The sequence below is a fragment of the Hydra vulgaris genome, chromosome 12, assembly GCF_038396675.1.
Source record: "Hydra vulgaris chromosome 12, alternate assembly HydraT2T_AEP".
NCBI lineage: Eukaryota > Metazoa > Cnidaria > Hydrozoa > Anthoathecata > Hydridae > Hydra > Hydra vulgaris.
This window is the reverse complement of record NC_088931.1, coordinates 40805144-40828928: the sequence shown is the minus strand read 5'-3', so window position 1 is coordinate 40828928 and position 23785 is coordinate 40805144. Positions and strand designations below refer to the sequence as shown.

The 23785-nt window shown below is 26.8% G+C and overlaps 1 protein-coding gene across 2 annotated transcripts in view; it reads right to left on the bottom strand.

Annotated features, from left to right (window-relative positions):
* The window catches only part of LOC100205089 (ubiquitin-protein ligase E3A), a 60697-nt gene extending 40091 nt beyond the window's left edge, over positions 1-20606 (bottom strand). Inside the window, exons 1-2 of one of the 2 annotated variants that reach the window (XM_065813259.1) lie at positions 20478-20606; positions 10098-10163 (exon numbers count right to left, since the gene is read on the bottom strand). In XM_065813259.1, the coding sequence (XP_065669331.1) occupies positions 10098-10144 (47 nt within the window). In that variant the 5' untranslated portion in view covers positions 10145-10163; positions 20478-20606. The remainder of the gene's footprint in view (positions 1-10097; positions 10164-20477) is intronic. The other variant, XM_065813260.1, reaches the window with a different exon arrangement.
* Between the last annotated feature and the right edge of the window lie 3179 nt (positions 20607-23785).

Genomic DNA, 23785 nt, shown 5'->3' with positions numbered 1-23785 from the left:
TTTTTGATGAATAATTTAAGTTTTAATCATAGAATATGGCTAAAATTTGGTACCTGACCATCTTTGAAGGTGCTGAATACGAAAATGTAGAAAAGATATAGGCTGGCATCTTTTTCAGAAAAAACTTTCAAAAAAAATTTATACACATTTAGTAATTAAATTTTGAAAAGGGTATTTTAAAAAGCATATTTTTATGGTTCCAATAACTGGTTAATTAAAATCAAAGTTTTAATGTATATAGAAACGTTCCTATAGGTTTAACCAAAAAATTCTTCTTGTTCAGCCTCATAAAGATCACAGACATATTTTTCCAGCATATTTATTAGTTCATTAGATGGTGAACTGAATAGTGAAAATATTTTCCAAGCAAATTTTTTAGTTCATCAAATCTAACATTGATATGGACTAATCCAGACATTTATGGTTTGCCCTTGAGTAAAATCTATTAAATAAAAACTTTCAGATCTTTTTAGAGTTCCCTAACTGTAATGAGTTCAAAAAAAGTTTTTATGTAAAAAAAAAAAAAAAGATATAATGCTATCCAAATATTAAAAAAAGTATAACAATGTTTAGTCTAAACATCATTTTGCAGAATGAACATTGCAAAATATTGCAATTTGCATAAACATGATCAGTAGCGTAGCTGTAGAGCACTTGTTCCTTAAGTGAAAAACTTCATTTTTGATCCCCATTACATCTCTGGTAGAATTGCACTTAAATTGATTAACCATTCAGTCGCTATGTTTGTTCACATTTTGTTTGTCTCACTTGTTTGTCTCATGTTTTGGAGTTAAAGGGTTGAGAGAGTTCTAAAACAACTTTTTAAAAAAATGAGTCGTTATTTATTTATTATTAACAAAGCTAAAAAAGGTAGTTAGACATTTTTTATTTCTCAAACTTGGATTATGAAAGTATAGAGAATGAAAATAAATTTTTTGCAGTCATAATTTGCACTACATTAAAAACTTTTTCTTTTTTTTTAACTAAGTTCTTAAAAACTGATTTACGATTTATTGAATTATGAAGCATCAGAATTATGGAGCATAAAATTCTTAAAGAACAGAATTACGGAGCAAACAAAACCATTGTTAAACAGCACATTTCATGTTGAGGAATGCTTTTGTTCTAAAAGTTTTTTTTCACCTCTAAAAGTTAATTAACACAAAACCTCTAACAAGCCTTTACAAGAAATGAAAAAGATAAAGGTAGTTAAAAAAGCAGTTATTGAGTAGCTTTAAACTGTTCTGAATGTCACCTAATACAATCTTTTTGCACTAAACAACATTAAAGTACCAAAGGAGATTCAAACCAGATTTTTGATAACCTTAAAGAGCTCTATGCAGTATATAATATAAAGTACATAGACCGCAAAACGGATACTCCAAAATCTCAGATTTACAGATACAATAGCTGTTCCAACATATAGGCTGATTATAATTTTTTACAGAAACATCTAAATAAAATTGGACAGCAGCTGAATTTAAGCAGTGGACAACAACAGATAGAACTGAACTATTAACAATGAATCTTCTATTAAATAAATTCTTAAAGCTGGTGTGAAAAGCTTGATAAAATTACTTCTCATTCAATTACTGTAAAATCACAACCAAGCCGTCTGAAGCATCTCGAAGAGACAATCACTTTTGATGATTCTATTGTCCTGTCAGATTTTACAGAGATTTATATTTTTATAGTACAATGCAAGATTGAGTTATAGCAAGATTTTGTGTCCTCCTCATCAATTATCATCTATTACGTAAAAGAGTAATTAGAGACATTCTTTTTGTGTAATTTAAGTAGTGGAATTTATCAATAAAGTTGATGCATAAAATTTTTAATAAAAATTAATCTCGTTTTTTTAATTAATTTCATTTGTTGGATTTATCAAAGAAGTTGACGCACTTTACTGACTTAGTATGGTTTCTAAAACTGATAAAGGGAATGATAATTTTAAGGTAAAGTTCATGCACTTACATTATCCAAATCGATTGTACTATTAACCGAACCAAGAAAATATTGGCCTGGTGCCAACAATGAATGTCATTTCTTTTGTTAAATGATTGTCAACATCTTCTAGATCAAAAGAAATTGAAACTCTAATTGAGCAGCTTTAATGTCGCCATTAAAAACTTCTTGATATTTCTATTTTATTATTTTAAAAAATGATAGCTAAAATAACACAAAACTTCAACTCAAATATTTGAGTAATAATTGTTTATTTTATTCTTTTTCATTTTTGTTTTTGCGTTGGCTTGTTTTTTCTTTTTAACAGATATTGTACTTTTTTCAAAATAATTTGCATTTTAACTTCTTTTTTAAACGCAACAGTTGAAATACTTTACTTTCTACATTATGAAGTCCAACCAGCATCAATAATTAATATAAACAGAAATGCCGAATAGATTTCTGTATAATAAATAAATTATGCAGAAATCAAAAATATTGATTAAGAATTCTTGAAGTTATGCAGGTCCATATATTTCTTATGCTTTAAAGGATCTAAACTATTGACAACTCTATTACATGGAATTACCCTAAATAAAGTTGATAACTACTGTATACCTTCAGAGCTTTAAAGAGAATTACTGCACAAACAAAATTGACAGTAATAATCATTATTTGATAATTACTACATTCAGTCAGAGTTTTAAAGAGAATTATTGTACAAACAACATTGACAGTAGTAATCATTACTTGATAATTACTACATGTTGTAAAAAATTATTATTATCAATGCTGTTTGCACAATAATTCTCTTTAATCTATATATAAATGGAATCCAAACATGATACTTGAATTTAGGAATTATTTAAAAAACAGGAGTAAATTGTTATTAAACCATCACAAGATGTACAAATAAAATTAATACATAGGAAATGTAAAAAAAGTTGTGATTTAAATTTGATTTAATGGTTTTATTGATTTAAATTGATTTAATGATTTAAATTTAAATTTGAAAAAATATGTTTGTCATAAGACTTTTTAAAAAGAACATTAAAAACAACTTCCTAATATTTATACAAAAAAACACCCAAGAATTCCTTATTCCTTAAAATTGAACCAGATTAAAACTTTGTTTTATTTTTTTCTAAACTGCATAATTAAGTTTAAAAACTGTTACTACTACAATAGCAGACAATTAAAGTTATTTTTTCAAAATTTTGTAACTTTAATATAACAAATTGGTGATTGTTGCTCCAACAAACATTTATCCATAACCTGCTAACAAAAAACTTTTCAGCACTTGCTTTAATAATATTTACCAAAGTTTAGAAAAATACATTCTAAATTAGAGAATTAGTTTATTTTTGAAAATGTTAATTAAAAATAGAGTAAATATCTACTCTGTGTATGGCTAGAGACTATATATTCAGAGAGTGGACATACAGAAAACAGTAACCATGTTTTTGCCAAATTAGCACATAACATAAATGTAAAGAAAACAGTAGTAAATTATTTTTTACATAATGAATGTTTCTTTTCAAGGCTAAATATTTCAAGTCTGAATGTCAAAAACTATTTTTCAAACTTCCATTTAATTAGATAACAATTAGGATACCAAACTAGACTTCAAACTTGTTTATCAAAATAATTTTCACTAAAAGCTTAAGCACTAAGGTTACAACCAAATTTTATCACAAAAGCCAATAACTTTTACCACTAGAGTACTAAATAAATAAAAAAAAAGTAGAAGCCAAAGCTTTAGATTTGCATGGTAATATAATGCAAGATATAACTTTTTTATAAATCGAGTTTGCAATAATTGGAATAATTTGGATCATGAATCTGTTAAAGCTAAAATGATAAACTCTTTAAAAAATAATATTGATAAATAAAAAAGTAACCATAAACTGATATAAAGCTATCTCTCCCTTTCTTACTTTCCGTGTAATTTTACAATGTGGTTTTCTTTAATTCCTTTTGAACCAATTTCACAATGTGGTTTTTCTTTAATTCAAACTTCCAGCTTTGATCTGTTTGTCTGTAACAAACTTTATATAACCATCATTTACACTATTATTCTAGATTCAAAACAAATTTAATTTTTTTAAACTCTAGAAATTATGTAATCTGTGATACTAAACAAACAATTTTGCTGAGCATTACTAAAGATTAAGCTAAAGATTTTATCCCAATTTTAGGTTAAAACAATGTGCTCTTTCTGTTATGGTTTGTACACCTTACTATGAACTATGTCAAGAAAACCTAATAAGAATTGATAGCCATCATTAATATAACTGCCCTTTGATGATTTTTTTAAAGATAAAATAAGTTTCAAGCTCACTTTTTCACTTTGGCTTAATACAAGTAATCAAGTAAGTATCTTAATGATTTCATTTAAAAACTTTTTTGTTTAATTGTAAACCATTTACTAATAATTCCAATTTGCCAAGCAGTTTGTGAGCATCTTATATATATCATCTTTTTTTTCATTTACAATAATTTTTAATCCACAACATAAATCATAATTTATTACACATGCTGCTATTGATACTTTCATTTTGATGCTTTTCATCAAGATATTAGGATTTTTTTTTTTTTTTTTTTTTAAACATCTTCGCTTCCAACAAGGCTGCAAGCAGCCACTAATTAAAGTTAGAAGTTACTGAAAGAGAAAAGATAAAGATTGTAGAGCAAGATAACGATTGGCGGACGACTTAAAGGATTGCAAATTATATGAATCAGGAAAGCAAGATGAAGGAAGCTAATTCCAAAGAGCTGATGTTCGAGGAAAAAACCTACACAAATAAGCGTTTTTGGAGCACTTAGGAACAGTCACAGAAAAAGGATGACACTTAATTGAATGACGAGTAACACGAGAATGAATTATAGTAGATGGCACAAGAGATGCTAGTTCTTTAGAGCAGTGCCCATTATAGTATTTGTAGAAAAGAGAAAGAGAAACAACATTACGAAGATGTGATAATGGTTGGAGGTTGGCTGCGAGAGCAGGTCCAACAATGTTTACAATGCGTTTTTGCACCTTGTCTAAAAGAGAAAGGGCATCATTAGAAGATCCGCCCCAGATATGGCAACAGTATTCCATACAAGGCCGGATTTGAGATTTATAGAGATAGAGAATAGAATCCGAAGAAAGAAAGTGACGAGCTTGATAAAGAGATGCAACCTTAGCAGATGCTAATTTTGCAACTGATTTGATATATGGTTTCCAAGAAAGATTGGTAAGAGTTAATCCAAGATGATGAAGAGTAGGTGACTCATTGAGTAAATCACCGTTCATAAATATAGGAAGATCTAAATTATTGCGATAACAATTGGCTGAAAAAAATTGAGTTTTATCTGAATTAAAGTTCACCAGCCACTGTGAGCCCCATGCTGTAGCAGAAGTGAGATCCTTTTCAAGCTTAAATGCCCCCTCCAAGCAATCAGAGGGTGATGGTTTCTTATCACGACAAGAATAAATGGTAGTATCATCAGCAAACAATGCCACCTTAGATGTGAAAATATCTGAAAGATCATTAATGTAAATTAAAAAGAGTATAGGGCCAAGGATAGAACATTGAGGAACCCCTGAACTTACAGAATAAGAAGAAGAGTGTTGTCCATCGAGGACAACTTTTATGCTACGATTGGAAAGGAAGGATTCAATGATCTTAAAGATGTTGCCAGATACACCATAAGAAGAAAGCTTATGGAGAAGACCAGCATGCCAAACTTTATCAAAAGCTTTTGAAATATCAAGAGCGATGGCCTTAACCTCTCCACCTTTATCTAATGCACGATAAAACCTGTCAGTTATTACTGTTAGCAAATCAGCTGTAGAACAAGAAGATCGAAATCCATATTGATGGTCAGAAAGTAAGTTATTCGATTCAAGATGAGAAATTAAGTGTTTGTTAATTAAAGATTCAAAAACCTTGCTTATGATAGGAAGAACACTTATGGGACGGTAGTTAGACGAATCGGATCGCTCTCCAGAATTTTTGAAGATAGGAATAACAGACGCCGCTTTCCAGCGGGCTGGAAAGCAAGACTCTGATAAGCACTTGTTGAATAGTTTTGAGAGTATAGATGAAAGCTCAGGAGAACGCTTCTGCAAGACAATAACAGGTATGTTGTCCGGGCCACAAGCTGTAGAAGAGTCTAGGCAGGAAATCACTTTAGATACAGATGCTGGAGTAGTATGAATGTCAAGCAATTGATCAACCTGTTTGTTGGCAATATCAGGTAGAACACAACTAGTAGAACCAAGAGATGAAATTGATGAAAAGTTTTTAGCAAACAATTCGGCTTTGTTTTTAGGTGAGGTGACGAAGTCTGAACCATACAAGAGAGGTGGAATTATAGATTTGCCCTTATTATTGATATTATTAAAGATTCTCCAGAAGTCACGAGAGCCTAATTTTTGAGATGAGATACGAGATTTCATGAACTGAGAATAGCGAGTTTTGGCGTTAGACAAAACCTTTTTACAATTGTTTCTAGCAGTAATAAACAGACATCTGTTTTGTGGAGAATTGTTTTGCTGATAAATATGGAAGTAACGGTTTCGATTGGCAATCGCAGCAGCACAGTGTGAAGAAAACCATGGAGGAGAGTGAGGCTTGACCTGGAATCGTTGAGAGGGAATAAAAGATTCCATGCCAGTCTGAATCCACGAAGTTATCTAAGAAGCACATTTGTCGACAGGAAGACGAAAGATTTCTACCCAAGGGCCATCACGAAGAAAATCACGGAAAGAATCCCAGTCAGCTTTACTGTAGTTGTAAGAGGTTCGATAATAGGGGGATTCACGTGATGAAGAAGAATGAGATATTAGTTTTAGAGAGATCAAACTGTGATCAGAAGAACCTAAGGGTGAATGTGGAGAAACTGAGCACTGACTAGGATCAGAAACAAAACATAAGTCAAGTAGAGAAGGTAAATGATTCGGGTTGTCTGGAAAGCGGGTTGGAAAGTTGACTATTTGAGTTAGGGATTGAGAAAGCAAAAGTTGTGGGCTTTAATGCCTGCCGAATCACTGACACTAGAGCCAAGCCATTCAGAGTGGTGAGCATTAAAGTCACCAACAACAACTACGTTAGCTGATGGATAAAGAGAGAGGGCTTGGTCAATATAATCAGAAATAACGTCAAAAAGTGTGCAGTCTTGAGATGAAGGAGAGCGATATAGAACAAAGAGAAAGGCAATAGAGTGAAGTGGTACTAAACGAAAGCACATGAAAGAATAGTCTGTGGATTCAAACCTAGTTTCACGACAAACAGGTGAATTCTTACGAATGTAAATGCCCAGGCCAAGCATGTGACTATTGGAGTCTTTACGAATTAAAGGAAGATAACCATCAACACTAAGATCACAAGATGAGACAGCCGAACTCAAATTAGTCTCACAAAGAGCAAGTAGGTCTGGTGAACTTTGCAAGAGATAAGACTCAACAGAAGAAAAGTTACTTCAAAGACCACGAATATTAGTGAATGATAGGTTTAGAGAACTTGGTGATGATGATGGTTTTTTGTGTTTTATAGTTTTTGGTACTTTATTCATTTTTTAAATTAGATTGAAGAACTTGACTAAAAGCATAGATAGTACTCAGAACACTGCTTAATAGCTCAAGCAATTACCTCATTACTATTAATAAACCCTCAGCCGTAACAAAGGGCTCAAAATGTGGCCTCTGCAATGCACACCAAAAGTACAAACAGGGACACCATCCATGCGCAACATGGCACTGTTAAATACTTTGATATTTTTCAGCTGTTGATGGAATTAGCCTCTCTGAGAGCTACCACAGAGTTCGGGAAACCTGACTACCAGCCGGCCCTAGAACCATAAATCTGAGTTTTAGAGCTGTACCCTCATTAGGAGATAATAGAATGAGTTGCCTAGTCATAAAAACAGAGACACAAGCAAAACCCATGCATTGAGTCAAGAAGATCCAGCATTCAACATCCTAAACTGGAAACAATGTATTAAAATACATCTGCGCCAGCCTAATAGATGAAGAAGGGGTGCAAGGCTGGTCAACAGGTAGAATCTGTTTACCTCTTAAGTCTTTGCCTAGGAGGCCTTCTACAAGACAGTAGCTGGATGCATTAAACATCTGCCCAAGATGAGTATTTTTATCGAGACACCATCTCTAGCCTTTACTCAACCAAGAGCCCCAAGGCAGGGGGTGTTTTAAATCGGAGTTGGCATCTCCTAGCCTTTGCCTAAAAAGGCGTATCCTATAAGGCAGCAGGACATGAAGCAGATTGTACTGGGTTACCTGTTGCCAGTAGCAGGATAACCTGATCTGACATCAGATAAAGTTTATAAGATATAAGTTTATAAGCAAACTTCAAATTCATACCTTCTAAAAAGTTTGTTTGGGTGATTTAAATCTATATTTAGTGATAAAAGTTTATACTTTTATTGAATCTTAGTTGTAATTATAAATTGTTTGTTAAATAAGATGTTCTTGTACGCTCTAACAAATGTGGCACATTTGCTGAAAAACCAATAGTACCAGTTGAGTCCCATGGGTATTTAATTCTACTGAAGATATTACCATTTTTAAAACATATTATAATAAAAAATTGCCGCATTGCCTGACTGATGGCAATATATCACAAGTAACACTATAGATTTTTAATACTAATTTTTTTGTGTAATTTATTATATTTATTAAAACACCTCAATTAACAGGACTTACAGTGTAATATGCAACAGTTTGTTACTATATTGTAGATATTCCTACAAGCATAAAAAAGTATGGTTGTTCATAATGTTCATGAAATCTAACAACTCCATAGTATAAGCTTGTAGATGTATATGAGCTAGATGTAGATGTTCCATAGTCAATACTTTCAGTTTCAGACACTTCATCAAGAACTAAAGCACATTCTTTTTTGTGAATTTCCATGACATTAACTTTAGTTTTCATAAACTCAAAGGTTTTTTTTAAAATGCCACTTTAAAATTAGATTTTCCAACCTTCATTTTAGGGCACATATTGATGGGTATGATAAATTTAAACTAAGTTTTTACAACTAAACATGTAAATTTGAGCTCTGACGCTTTATTTATTGTATTAACTGACTATTTTATGGATTTTATGTTTAAATTTTATAACTTAAGGATAAATTTTCATTTTTTTTAAATATTGTTTTAAGTACTATAAATTTATCTCTTTTTTTATGATTATATTTTAGAGTAGTATTTTTCTAGCTTTAGTTTTTATTAATATTACTTTTTTTAATTTCTTAAACTTTGCATTTGAATCTTGCATAAGTGAATTTTTATTAGTAGCGCAACGTGACTCAAGCCCTGTTATGTTTTAGTGTATCAAGGTTAAAGATTGTAGGAATTGCCTTAAGTTTGAGTTTTCTTGAGCTTTCTTTTCTAGTTTTTTCCCATTAATCGCCATCAAAGTGTACCAAAATAAAATAATTAACTGAATATTAAGTAATAATATGGATTTTAGGATAAATGAATTCTTGAATAAATTATATAAAATTGCATTTCTTTAAAGCTTACTTCACATAAAAAGGTTTTTCGGTATACTGATCATTTAATTTAAGAAGATTTTTAAAAAAACTCTATTCTCGGGACTGTTAAGACAGTCTACTGCAGCACAACCATGCATACTTTTATAAATAATTTTAAAAAATTTAGTAGAAGTTTTCACTGTGTATAGTTTTTTTGGCAAAACATGGCATTTAAACCATAAAAACTAAACATCCAATCAAAAACAATTACACATGTCTGCTTTCTGAGTACATAGGCTCTCTATGTATGGTATCAAAGCATTGTTGTTGTAGCAATAAAAAAAAAATTAAAGAGTATTTTTAAAAATGTTGAAAGTTTCCAATGAAAAACTCATAATATTTTGTAAATAACAGCAAGACAAAAATTTGTGATATTTTGTAAGCAAAACAAAAAAAATGTATAATTTTCACAACAACGCAAAAACTAGAATTTGAACTTTGACTCATGAAATAAAAAAAACAATTGAAAAATATTATTTGAAATAAAAAATTACTTTTTTAACCTATTTTATTACTACAGTAATGTACATCATAATAAAATACAACACACAAAGTTCACAACTATTTAAAAATCTTGAAAAATCAAAATACTTATTTTAAAATGAATACCTTATTGAATCTTTTACATCTTTAGATGAGGTAATCTCTGATGACATTTTTACAACTTTATATTATCTAAAATATACAAAAGAATGGTAATCATTTTTGACTTGAGCTGCACTCACAAATGGTTGATGCTATCAAAAATGGCCTAGAATAGTCACTGTTTATATATATATATATATATATATATATATATATATATATATATATATATATATGTAAGGCCTTGTTTTAAAGCGTAAACTGGCATGCCATTTATGTATGCTGTAAGCCATTTTAAGTAAGCAGTAAGCCATTTCACATAAGCCATTTTTTATCATTTTTAATATTTAAACAAGCGGTAAGATAAAAGAAGTAACTAACGTTATAAAAGTTACTTTTATATATATATATATATATATATATATATATATATATATATATATATATATATATATATATATATATATATATATGTATAATTGTATATATATATATATATATACAATTGTTTTTTTTATTTTATCAAAAAAATGAAAAAACATTAATTATTATTAACTTTAAACAACACCTTATTAAGAGTTTTTTTTTTTATGATAAAAAAAAAACAATTTTTTTATGGATATAACTCTATTATTAATTTTTTGTTTGTTTGAATTTACGCTTGAAGCAATATAGCTCTTGCAATCTCTTTGTTTATATTTATAAGTTTTATTTTGTGAAAAATAATAGTTTAGAAAAATAATATTTTATAGTAGTTACATCAGCTTTATATAAATAACAGACTGTGCGATATATTAAAAGTAAAAACAGAAATTTCCTTATAATTTAGTAAGAATTTTCGAAAAAGTCATTTAACTTTTTTGAAAGAAATGAATGAATAAAAACCGAGGGAAAAATAAAGATTAGTTTTATTTTTCCCTCATTCATTTTCCATAAAGATTAGTTTTATTTTTCCCTCAGTTTTTATTCATTCATTTCTATTTTTTACAAAAAATTAAATTCCTTGTAAACATGTTATAATATATGCATCACTGCATCAAAAATATTCTTAAGGCAAGTAAAACTAGAATGGCATATATTTTTAAATAAATGACACTTGGAAACTCAAATCTTTGTTCGTCACTAACAAACAAAAAACGCTGGTAAAGTAAAAAACTTGAGTTTTTTTCTTTGCAACAAATAGTATTTTTCATTTGTTAATAACTTTAAAAAAAAAAAAATAGTTATGTGCGAAACTGCAATTTTAAGAAACAAAAAAAAAAAAGCTTCTTTTGAGACCCAACATAACATGGTTTTGAAGAACTTTTTTTAAAAATATTAGGGACCCGTCTGATATTTAAGGGTCTTGAGCGACTCCTAAAATTTTTTAAATTTAGTATTAATTTATTATATAGAACACATTTAGGGGGTCCCAGCAGACATTTTCAAAAAATGCAGTTTTATGAGCCACCCTAATATATATATATATATATATATATATATATATATATATATATATATATATATATATATATAAATATATATATATATATATATATATAAATATATATATATATATATATATATAAATATATATATATATATAAATATATATATATATAAAATATATATATATAAAATATATATATATATATATATATATATATATATATATATATATATATATATATATATATATATATATATATATATATATATTAGTGATGTACCGATTAATCACCATCGGCTTTATTGGCCACTTTTTGTACAATCGGTATCAGCATTGGCCTCATTTTCCGATTTTCCAACCGATGACATTTTAATATTTTCATACTGCATTATGATAATAATTAAATAATATATATACAAAACTTTATGCATTACTTAGAATTTTTTTGATAAATTTTAATTTTGACTTTGTTTACAGGCAATATTATTTATTCTAAAGATGATGTTTATAAGCTTTAATTTAACAGCTGAATGTACTTATACTTTTACTACCATTTGTGTTATTTTTAGAATAATTTTTTTTTGTGTTGTTCTATTGTTATACTTAAAAGTAACCTATTTAAGCATTGTTATCTATATGTGTTCAAGTGTAGCCTACTATATTTCTATATTTTTATTTGTTATTTTTGTATTATTTCAATTCACATCCCCAAGACCACTTCAAAGAGCAATCGGTACATCACTAATATATATATATAAATATATATATATATATATATATATATATATATATATATATATATATATATATATATATATATATATATATATATATATATATATATATATATATATATATATATATATATATATATATATATATATATATATATATATATATGTATATATATAACCCTCGGAATTAAGAAAAATGAGGTCAGCAATAATTTACCGACCTAAATCTTTTAGAGGTCGGCAGCAGATTGGCAAAAAAAATTTGATACAAAGGTCTTACCATAAAACATAGAAACGAGGCCGCCAATTTTTTGGGTTGTATATATATATATATATATATATATATATATATATATATATATATATATATATATATATATATATATATACATACATACATACACACACACACACAAATATCTTTGCATACTTAGCCTAGAATAAAATGTAATTGATAACAATATACTGACATAAGAAAGCTGTGTGTGTGTGTGGGGGGGGGGGGGCTTCTGTACATACATCAATTAAATATTTAGATTTTGGACTAGTGCTGTTGAGAGGTTGGATCTGGGACAGGTATCAACATACCCAGACCTGACTTGTATATACAGGTCTGTCTACCTAGGTTCATACCGGATTTATTTTACCGGTCTATGTCTAGACCCACCCTGTTCTTGCCAAAACAAGAACAAAAACAGTGCGTAGCATTACTGGGTGTGAGTAAATAAGGGTGTGCCATCATGGCTGCATAAACTATAAAGGTGTAATTGAAGTAGCTTTTCTTTTCAAAAGAAGGATTTTGAAGAAAATTTTCTAAAACTTTTTTTCGATTTAATATTTGTTTACTCATTTTAATCAAGACCAAAATCCATATTGATGATCAGAAAGTAAGTTATTAGATTCACGATAAAGTATTTGTTAATTAAAGACTCAAAAACCTTGCTTATGATAGCAAGAAGACTAATGGGATGGTAGTTAGACAAGTCAGATTGCTCTCCAGCTTTTTTATTAAAATTAGTAAAAAAAGTATAAAAAATATATATTTTATATATAAGAAAAAATATATTTTTATATCCATATATATCCATATTATATGCCAGTATTTAAATAGTAAAAATATGAATAAATTTATAATATATGTGTTATAAATTATTTCCTAGCTCTAGCTATTAACACCTGCTAAATCTTGTTTAAATTTTGCAGGGGCCAGGTTTTTAAAAAACTTACTATGTGATATGTAAAACTCTTTAATTTACTTTTTGTATTTTTATTGTAATAGTGAATATTAGCTTTTTAAAATTACCATTATTTACTAAATTTGAAAAAATTTTGTAAATAGTGGTAGTTTAAAAACTTAATCCTAATTTTTCCGCAAAATTTGACACTAATTTTTAAACTAAATAATAATTTATTGTATTTGTAATTACAATAAAATCATATAAAATTATATTTCACTTATTCATTTAAACTTTTTTAACAATTATCTATGGTTTTGAAAAATTAATTAGTTCATTTATTTAACAACACAAATAATACATGTAAAACTTAACTTTCTTACATAAAATGTGTTCAGTGTAATGCAATAAAACAAGGTCAAATATAATTTTTACCATAATCTGTCAACTTTAAAGATGTTTATAAATAGTTTTAAAAACCTAATAAATTACTTTTTTCTTTAAAATAATATATTGCCTGCCCTAACTGAAAATGTATACTCCCATGTTCTCCCTATTTAAGTCAGTATTTATGTACACTTTGATGCACCTGTCACTCAATGTATGTACACTCTGTCACTCAATGTATGTACACTAAAAAAAAACAGTATAAAAAAATAAATGCAAAACATTCTGCATAAAAAAAAGAGAAAAAAGATTTTAGTCAATTAAGTTTGCAATTTTGTGGCTTTTAAAAAATGAAATTGTATGAAACTTATATTAAAAAATGATACTTATCATTTTTCAAATTTTCAAACTTATATTAAAAAATGATAATTATCATTTTTCAAATTTTCATAAAATTTTGCTTCATTTAAGACTTAACATGATATACTTGATACCCTAAAATGCTCTCCACACTATTGCAATTGATGTAACCAATTCAAATGGCTTCAATATTAGTTTTGCCATTGAAGAGTCACTAGACAAGATCTGTATCTTTGAAAAGATCCTTGCTGACTCATCCTATAAACATTAAATTAGCTCACACTAACAGCAGAAACCCAATTTGCTCTCAACACTGCAAAGATATCTACTTTTTTTTTTTAACTATTGACTTACTTTTTGTAGTTACAACCCTCTTTCAACTCTATAACTCAGAAACACGAGCCTCGATGAACAAGATCGCTGCGCAGAGAAACAAGTTGAGCACGGTACTACCAAGGACGTGGTGGGGATTTGGAAACTTGGAACTTCTCCTTATGAGGCGAGCGCACTACCACTACACCACTACCGCTAATCCTACAAAAGTATTAGGGACCTAATATTTTGCAAAACATCCTTATCATACTATCCTAATACTATCTTTTTCAAAGTAAATAATGTCGGATCTCAAAAGAAACAAAATTTAATGAAAAATTTAAAAATAATAATCACTTCATATATAGATTATTCGATTTAAATTTCATGGCTTAAAAACTTATGTTTTCAACAAAAAATAAAAAAAGTAAATTTTTAAAAATTGTTTAAAAAAAAATTATTTTTTGATATTATTTGATGTTTAAGAGTCTTGTACAACCCCTAAAAATGCTTCAAATAACCCGAACATTTTACAAAATTTTGGTTTAAGTAGATGCATAAGAATGGAAGGTACCAATGTCCATTAAAAAAAAATTATGGTAATAGTAAAAAATTGTTTGGGATAAAAGTATAATGTTATGGTAAAAAACGGCTCTTAACTCATTGTGATTAAAGTTGACAAAATCAAGTAAACTTTATCTAAAAACTATTAAACAAATGAGAAAACTAATTCATTTTTTTTTTGTTTCTTAGAAAATAAAAAAATTAAAAAAATAACGCATCTTAATAGACTAGAATGTTATTTGTTTTAAAAATAAAACTATTAAAATATTTTTTTTTACTGTTTTTATTATTTAATTCTATTTGTTTTATTCAATTATTTTTTTATTTTTGTTTTATCAACTGATTAATTGAGGGAATAGCACAGCAAAGATTAATGTTTAGAAATTTACGATTTACGAAAAAAAACTTTCTCATTCTTCCTACTTTCTTCAAATTCTTTTAAATTTTTCCAAATTATTTCTAATTTCAAATTTCAATAGCAATATTATTTGAATAAGAGAATTTTAAGAAACTAATTTTAGTTTTTTTTTGTTCAAATAAATTTCTTTTTAAATAAAATTCCTAAAAACAACTTGTGTATTTATAGAAAATGTTTAAACTTGATATCGCTTTAAATAAAATGAAAATATAAAAAAATGGTGTCATATTTTTCATATTTTATTTCATTTATTTCATATAAATAATTTTTAGTTAGAAGTTTATATTATGTGTTAACAACATATAACTTATAAATAGAAACATTTGTATGGTAACTTTTGTGAGCTTTTGAGTATATCAAATAAATTAATATAATTGATAAGTTAATATTTGAGTAACTGAAAGTTACTGTAGTAACTTAATTGGTTGTTTTGATTTAGTTTATAAGTAAATTTACTGTGATGTACTTTATCCATCAAATAAATCAAAGTAAATATAGGTTAAAAAGGTTCAAGGTCGTTAAAGCAAAAAATATTGAAGCAAAAAAGCTGCTGTTTCTATTAGCATTGATTAACTATTAGAATTTTTTTTTAATAAAAACAAATTTAATATATATTTTAATTTACCTAAAGTATTAAAACAATATAAAATTATTGATAAAATTATAATTTAAACTATTAATAATAAGTTAATTTGATGCAATGTTTTAAAAACAAAGATAAAAACCAGGTTGTTTTGTTAAAAAAAAAAGAATGAAGAAAAAATTTGCCTGTTTTCCCTTTTCAACTTTTTGCTTTAACAATCTTATAAAATATTACTGGCTTCCATGTAGAGATTTAAAGTAATTTAAATTCAAAAGTGTTTTCTGTTAAATGAAAATCTCCACACGAAAGAGAAAATGATTATGCTTTTATTCAAAAGATAAATTTAGCGTGATATACTTTATGCCAAAAATATTACTTTTAAGAATTGCCAAAAAAAAATGCTATATTAAAAAAAAGTAAATAAACCAAAAAAAAAAAAAAAAAATATTCTTCTTCGTTTTAATGCTAGCGCACGAAAAAGCGCTTTTTTAGGTTAGCCTTTGCAATTTTTTATTTAATTTAAATAGGAGGAAAAAATTCATTTTTTCCTGCTATTTAAATTAAAGTAAAAATAGCGAAAAGAATGCTTCGCAAGCCTTCCCAGGAAACGCATGCGGTTTTTCGTCTTGTATGACCACACGCAAGTATTTTATTTTAGACAACTTGGTCATGGCCGTTTGCAAGTTTTGTAATATTATTCATTGCAGAAGTTTGCAAAAAAAAGTTTCAAAAACAAAAAAACCGAAACTAACAAAGTAAGAGATAGCAAGAAATTTAAATAGAAAAAGAATAAAAAGAAATTAATAACTTAAATAATTTGTGTACTGTTTTTATTTTTGTTTCTTTAGAGTGGTTGTTACATTCAGCAACAAAATTAGATAAGGTAAAGCAAAAAAAAAAAAAAACCGTTTTAGGTCTACAATAAAAGGAATGATTTTCCGAAAAAGTTATAAAAAATAAAACAATAAACTTACAACTACAAATGTATTAACAGTCTAGTAACTAACTACATTATAAAAGTAATAACACTATAATAGTGTTATTACTTTTATAACGCACTTATAACTTTTATTTTATTTATAACTTCATTCTTTGTTCAAACAACATAAGTTAATAAAATAAACTTTCGACTACAAAAGTAATAACACTCTAGTAACTCACTGCATTATAAAAGTAATACACTATAATAGTGTAATTACTTTTATAACACACTTATAACTTTTATAATTCATTCTTTGTTCAAACAACATAATTAATCCCAAATTTTAATTGAAATAGAAAAGCATCTAGAAAAATAGAATGGATATTTAAATAATATATAAAAATTTAATGAACTTAAACAACTTTATAAAAACGTACTGTATAAAAAGTTTAGCATTATGAAAAATGTTACTAATGGTTCGTAAAAACGCGCGTTAATTTTAAAATCAACCAATAAATTTTTTTGATTGGTTGATTTTGAAATCAACACGCGTATTTACAGACTATTAGTAACGTTTTTCATAACGCTAAACTTTTTATAAAGTACATTTTAATAAATTACATTTAAGTTGTTTAAGTGATTTGTAAAAGTTCCTGAAGTTTTTAATAATGTTTAAATATCCGCTTTATTTTTTCTAGATGTTTTTCTACTTTGATTAATGTTTGGAATTACTAATGTTGTTTGAACAAAGAATGAACTTTAAAAGTAATATGTGCTTTATAAAAGTAATAACACTATTATAATTTTATTACTTTTATAATGCATTTAGTGACTAGAGTGTTATTACTTTAGTAGTAGTAACTTTCTATTGTTTTGTTTTGTTTTTTTATAACTTTCTTGCTAACAAACTTATAATAATTTGGCTAAACTAAAATTTTGAAGACCAGATATTTTTCCAGAGTATAAAAACCGAAATCACTTAATTTAAACCTTGATATATACTTGTTACATTAAAATTATACAAATATATTTTATAAACAGATGACAATTTATATTTTCGCTTTAAAAAAACAAATAAAATATAGGAAAATCATTCTTTTTGATATTTAATACTGTTTTTCTTTATTTTTTTGCTTCGACTGAATTTTGTTGCCAAAAATAACAACCACTATGAGGAAAAATAAAAACAGTACAAAAATTATTTAAATTATTGCTACTATTTTTTTCTATTTAAGTTTATTTTAATTTCCTATTTTTTTATTTTGTAAATGACTGTGACCAAGTTGTCTAAAATAAAATACTCATGCGTGGACATACAAGACAAAAAACTGCATGTGTTTCCTAGGAAGGCTTGCTTTGAATAAATACTAGATAAAATAAATTTGAAAAAAAATTGTTAAAAAAATATATTTTTCATAAAAGGTGAACAAATGAACAAAAAAGCTTTGTTGCAATTTAAAACAAAATGCTTTTATTTATTTTGGCAAGCGCTTATTTATGCTCTCACTAAAGTTTTTGTGGGTGGGTGGATGAGCCCCAAAAGGCTTGAGCACGAAAGGGCTAGCTAAACGAAGAAGACTGACCCACACTCGTCTAAAACTGTTTATGGGAGCAATTTATGGCTCTTGCAACAGTATAATTTTTTTTCTCAACAGTAAAATTATCATTGTAACTAATATAAAAAACGCAGTCATTTTAATAATTGTTTTTAATAATTCTTAAAATGCCTGCATTCTATTACAATAAGAAAATATAAAACTTTTTTTATAAGCAGTAAAAACAATGCTCATCTAAAGAAATTTAGATGAGCATTGAAAGATTGATGAGCAAGAAATTTGTTATGTGTATATTCTTGTAATATTAATGCAACAAACATACGCTTGACATGGCGCGGCAAAATTAACGAAAGTGCAAACTTTTTTTTAAAAAAAAGACAGAAAAATAAACGTGACATTTCTATATTTTTGTTTATATCATGATAAAAGAAACACGATATATTGACATGACTCTTTGCCGAATAACTGTAATTACGCTACGGTTAATTATGAGCATTTATTTTATTTGCGGGTTCGAGCAAGTTATTTGTTGATTATTTATTACATCAAATTTTGTTCCTTATAGGTTATATTTCTTACAACCTGTTACATAAGATATATACACAACTAGTGTAATTCTATAGTGAAAGCTTTAGAGGATTAAGTGGCAATTGCATTGTTTGTGTTTATATTAATTGTTAATATATTTATAATATAAATTGTCCCCAGAATTTGTAAATAAACAAATTGCATTTACTAAATTCAGTTCATTTATTTACAAATTCGATAATTGATTTTAAATTACAAACCTCAAATATTTTTATTAAAAACCGTATAAATGCATTACTAATTAATAATCATTTAAATATTACTTAAGTCGAAAAGTATTAAATTGTTGTTTTAGAGATGCCACAAACAATCAGCAACTATTCGGTATTCAGTGTATTCGGCAACATTTTATACTATTCGGTATTAGGCCGAATATTGCACACTATTTGGCCAAAAATCAAATACTGAAGCATGATAAAAATTGTCTTAGAAATAGATTATATTACTATATATTACTATAAGTAGTATGATAAATAGAATAAACAAATTATAAATATATTATATATAAGATTCTATTAATCACAATTCTAATAGTCAAATTATTAACATATTTTATATAAGATTCTATTAATCACTAAAATTTTGTTTTAAAACAAGTAAAATACTTGAAATCTATCAGTGGTAAATTATGATGAGTAAAAACATGTGTGTATATATATATATATATATATATATATATATATATATATATATATTTTCATAAATAAAGCTGCATATTTTTTACTACTATATTTTTCATGCTAAATGCAATCATCAAGTATATTTATGTTTTTTTCTCTTGGAAAAATAATAATCTACTAATAAATAATAATAATAATGAATACGTAAACATATATATATATATATATATATATATATATATATATATATATATATATATATATATATATATATATATATATATATATATGTTTACGTATTTATTATAATTATTATTTATTAGTAGATTATTATTTTTCCAAGAGAAAAAAACATAAATATACTTGATGATTGCATTTAGCATGAAAAATATAGTAGTAAAAAATATGCAGCTTTATTTATGAAAATATATATATATATATATATATATATATATATATATATATATATATATATATAATACACACACACAGATATATTATATATATATATATATATATATATATATATATATATATATATATATATATATATATATATATATATATATATATATATATATATATATATATATATAATACACGTATATATATTTATATGTTATATATATTTATATATATTATTTATATATATATTTATATATATATACAGATAGATAGATAGATAAATAGATAGATAGATATTATTATATCTAAATAAAACAAAAATATCTTATGTAATGATCGATATGCACATACTTTACTTTTTCTTGAACTTTGTTGTTGTTGTTTTTCGCATGATTACCGGACAATGATGCTATATGGTTAAAACCCCGGCAACCGATAAGCCCTTATATTTTAATCTTTTAATAGTTTATAATTAACTAATTATCATTAAAAAAATTAATAATTAAATGTGTAAGGTTCTTCTTTAAGTTGCTTCTACACAAAAATATAATATTGGGATACGTAAAACAGTAGCGGAAGCAGCATATTTTGGTGTTTGAGCTAGCTTTAAGACATTGATCTGAAATGACGGGAGAGGAGGGGGGGAGGAGGGTTGGGGGCGGGTCAGTCATTTTATGGGTTTAAATTAAAAGAGATTTTAACCCCCTCGATTTGAGGGGGCTCAAACTTTACATGGTCATAGTTTGTGAACGCTAAGAGATTTTTATATGAAATTTAAATTTTAATAATGTAAATTAATTTAGTTAAGAATAAGAAATAAAATCTTATTAACTTGTTGCTTTCTTCTTTATGGCATGATTCAAACTTCAAACATATAAATGTTTGAAGTTTGAATCTCAAACACTAAAAAACGCTGTATCAAGGGTATTGTGTTCAACTATTTCTATTTTTATCCTGTTATTAATCCAACAATTACAATGAGAAATCATTTACAGTAATAAAATTTCTTAACATTAAACAGCTTTATGACTAAACTACGCTATATTCTTTAACATTAAAAAGTTATGTTACATTTCTTTAAATAAAACAGTCTTTTGTAGACATTGGAGTTGCATAATTTTTTCTTGATTTACTGTTTCCTTAAATTTCAACACCATACATTAAATCGCTTTTAGTTAAAGGATTGTTTAAAACAAATTTAGATTTACAAGAAAGTTTATGAAACTTTTTAAGTGGCCTTTATTAATTTTTTTTTTTTTTTTAATGCTTTTTCTATATGGTAATGATATTTTACTTTGTTGTCCAAAAGAATACTCGAATGCTAACGCTATTTTCTTTATAATTTTTTCCACATTGGGTAACCTTGAGCCCTTGTAACTTTACTTCTATATTTTTACGCTACCAAATATCATTACTTTTGTTTTTACAGGATAAAGTAATAGTCCATTCGTTAAAAATCAATTACTAATTTTTTTTAATTCCCTGCAACATATTTCCTATAACTGTTCAATAGAGTCAGCCTTTGGAATCATTGTTGTATTGTCAGCATTTTTGTTAAAAAATCAGTGTAACCAGATAAGCATTGTTTAATTAACTTATTACTTATTAGATCACAACTACTTTTTGGAGCAAGACTATTAACAATTTGTGTAATTAGTTCATTGGATAATGACTTTAAACTCCAAGTAGCATCGTGAAATGAAAGATATTTGGAATAACTTAGGAGGTTAAAGTTAATCTTAACTCAAGTTAAACATTTGTAAAGTGATCTATAAACAAGTTAACTATTTCCTGATCAGACCCAATCGACCAGGAATTTTTTTATCACCTTTAGTAAATCTATGAAGGATATTGTTTAGAACATTGCAAGTTTTTTTACTGTCCCCTTTACAGTTCAGCAGCTGGTGCCTAAAGAAATTATTTCTTTGGTTATGGATAGTTTTTTTACATACTTTTTTTTTTTTTTTTTTTACTAAAAAACGCTTTAATTTATCTCTTCTTCTACTAATCTAAAAGACTAATTTCGTGATAAACTTTCTTAAATTGAGCAATTCTCTGGCCATCCATTCGTTTATTCGTTTACCAATCGCCGGTTACTCACAACCTTTTTTTCTGATACCGCAATGTCTAATTCAATCTGAATTTTGTTAATAAATTTTTCGTAACTTAGTTCAAGGCAATAATTTGTAAAGTAATTGTCCATTTTTGATTTTATTGCGTTATAACATTATCTGTCTAGTTTCCTAAATTTCCTAAAAATTTATTATTTTCCTATCAAAGTATTTGTAATTTGTGAATAAAACAATTTGATGATCATTTATACTGTGATCATGAATTTCAGCTATAATATTAGATTGGCTCCTACTAATTAAAATATGATAAAGACATTTACTAAATATTAATCTAGTTGGGCCATAAATTACATTAATGAGGTTGTACTCTTTCAAGGTATTAACGTAATCTGAGGTTTCTGAGTTAAGAAAGCCGATGTTGAAATGATGTTAAAAATCTTTTTTTCTGATCCAATTTAGAACAAAACTGAGACAAAATTTATTAAAGATAGTTTCTTTATAAACTTCTGTATAAAGGCTAATTTGAACTCTTATTGTTGTATTGTGACAAAAGTTAACAAAGTTAACTAAAAAATCAAAAAATAAAATTATATTCTTATAGTAACTAAAACTAGTTGATATATGAAATACTTGGAACTATTTCAAAGTGCATAGAAGCAAAATGTATACAAGATCCAAGTTAAATATAATATTATAATTGTTATAACGGGTGATGCGGAAGTTATCGGACAAAATAAAAACGTCAATAACTTATTTATAAATAAAAAAAACAAACTACTATTATATTTTTTTTAAATAAAGCATTTATCTTTTAATAAAAATATATTATTTTTTATATGAAAAAACACCACCAACTGCAATGGATCTCAATTTTGCTCTGACGCCTTTCATATGCGACTGTAAAAAGTTTAAATCAATTTCTTGTAGTTTTAGTTTAATGCGATCAATCAAAACTTGCTCTGTTGAAGCTTGCCAATCTCCCTCGTAAACCTTCTGTGCCAAATGTCCCCAAAATTTTTCAATTCGTCGTGCTTGAGGCACATTTGGGGGATTGGATTCTTTATCAACGTAATAGACATATTGGTCCATCCAATTTAGAGAATCTTTAGAATAATGAGAACTTGCTAAATCTGGCCAAAATAAATAGTTAAAGTCGCCATGATACTTGTGAATAAATGGAAGAAGTCGTTTTTCTAAACATTCATTAATATAGATTGATGAATTGATCGCTACAGCCTTGGAAGTGCGAAACAATGGCTCGGACATACCACGGTCAGATATGGCTATCCACATTATTAATTTTTTTGGAAATTTCTCTTTTCCTATAAAACGAACACTTTCTGGGCATGTCTTTTTGTTGTTTGTGTAGTATCCAGAATTTCCAGGCATGTTGTCCCCTGCAAAACAAAAGTATTTTTCGTCATCGATGACTAGAAGCGATTTTGTGTTATAGAGTTGGTTAACTAGTTTCCTGCTTCTTTTCTTTGCCTTTATTTGTTGTTCTACAGTGTATTTTGGAGTCTTTTCACGTTTTCTATATTTAATATTCATTTTTTTTAACTGACGACCAATTGTCGATTGATTTAC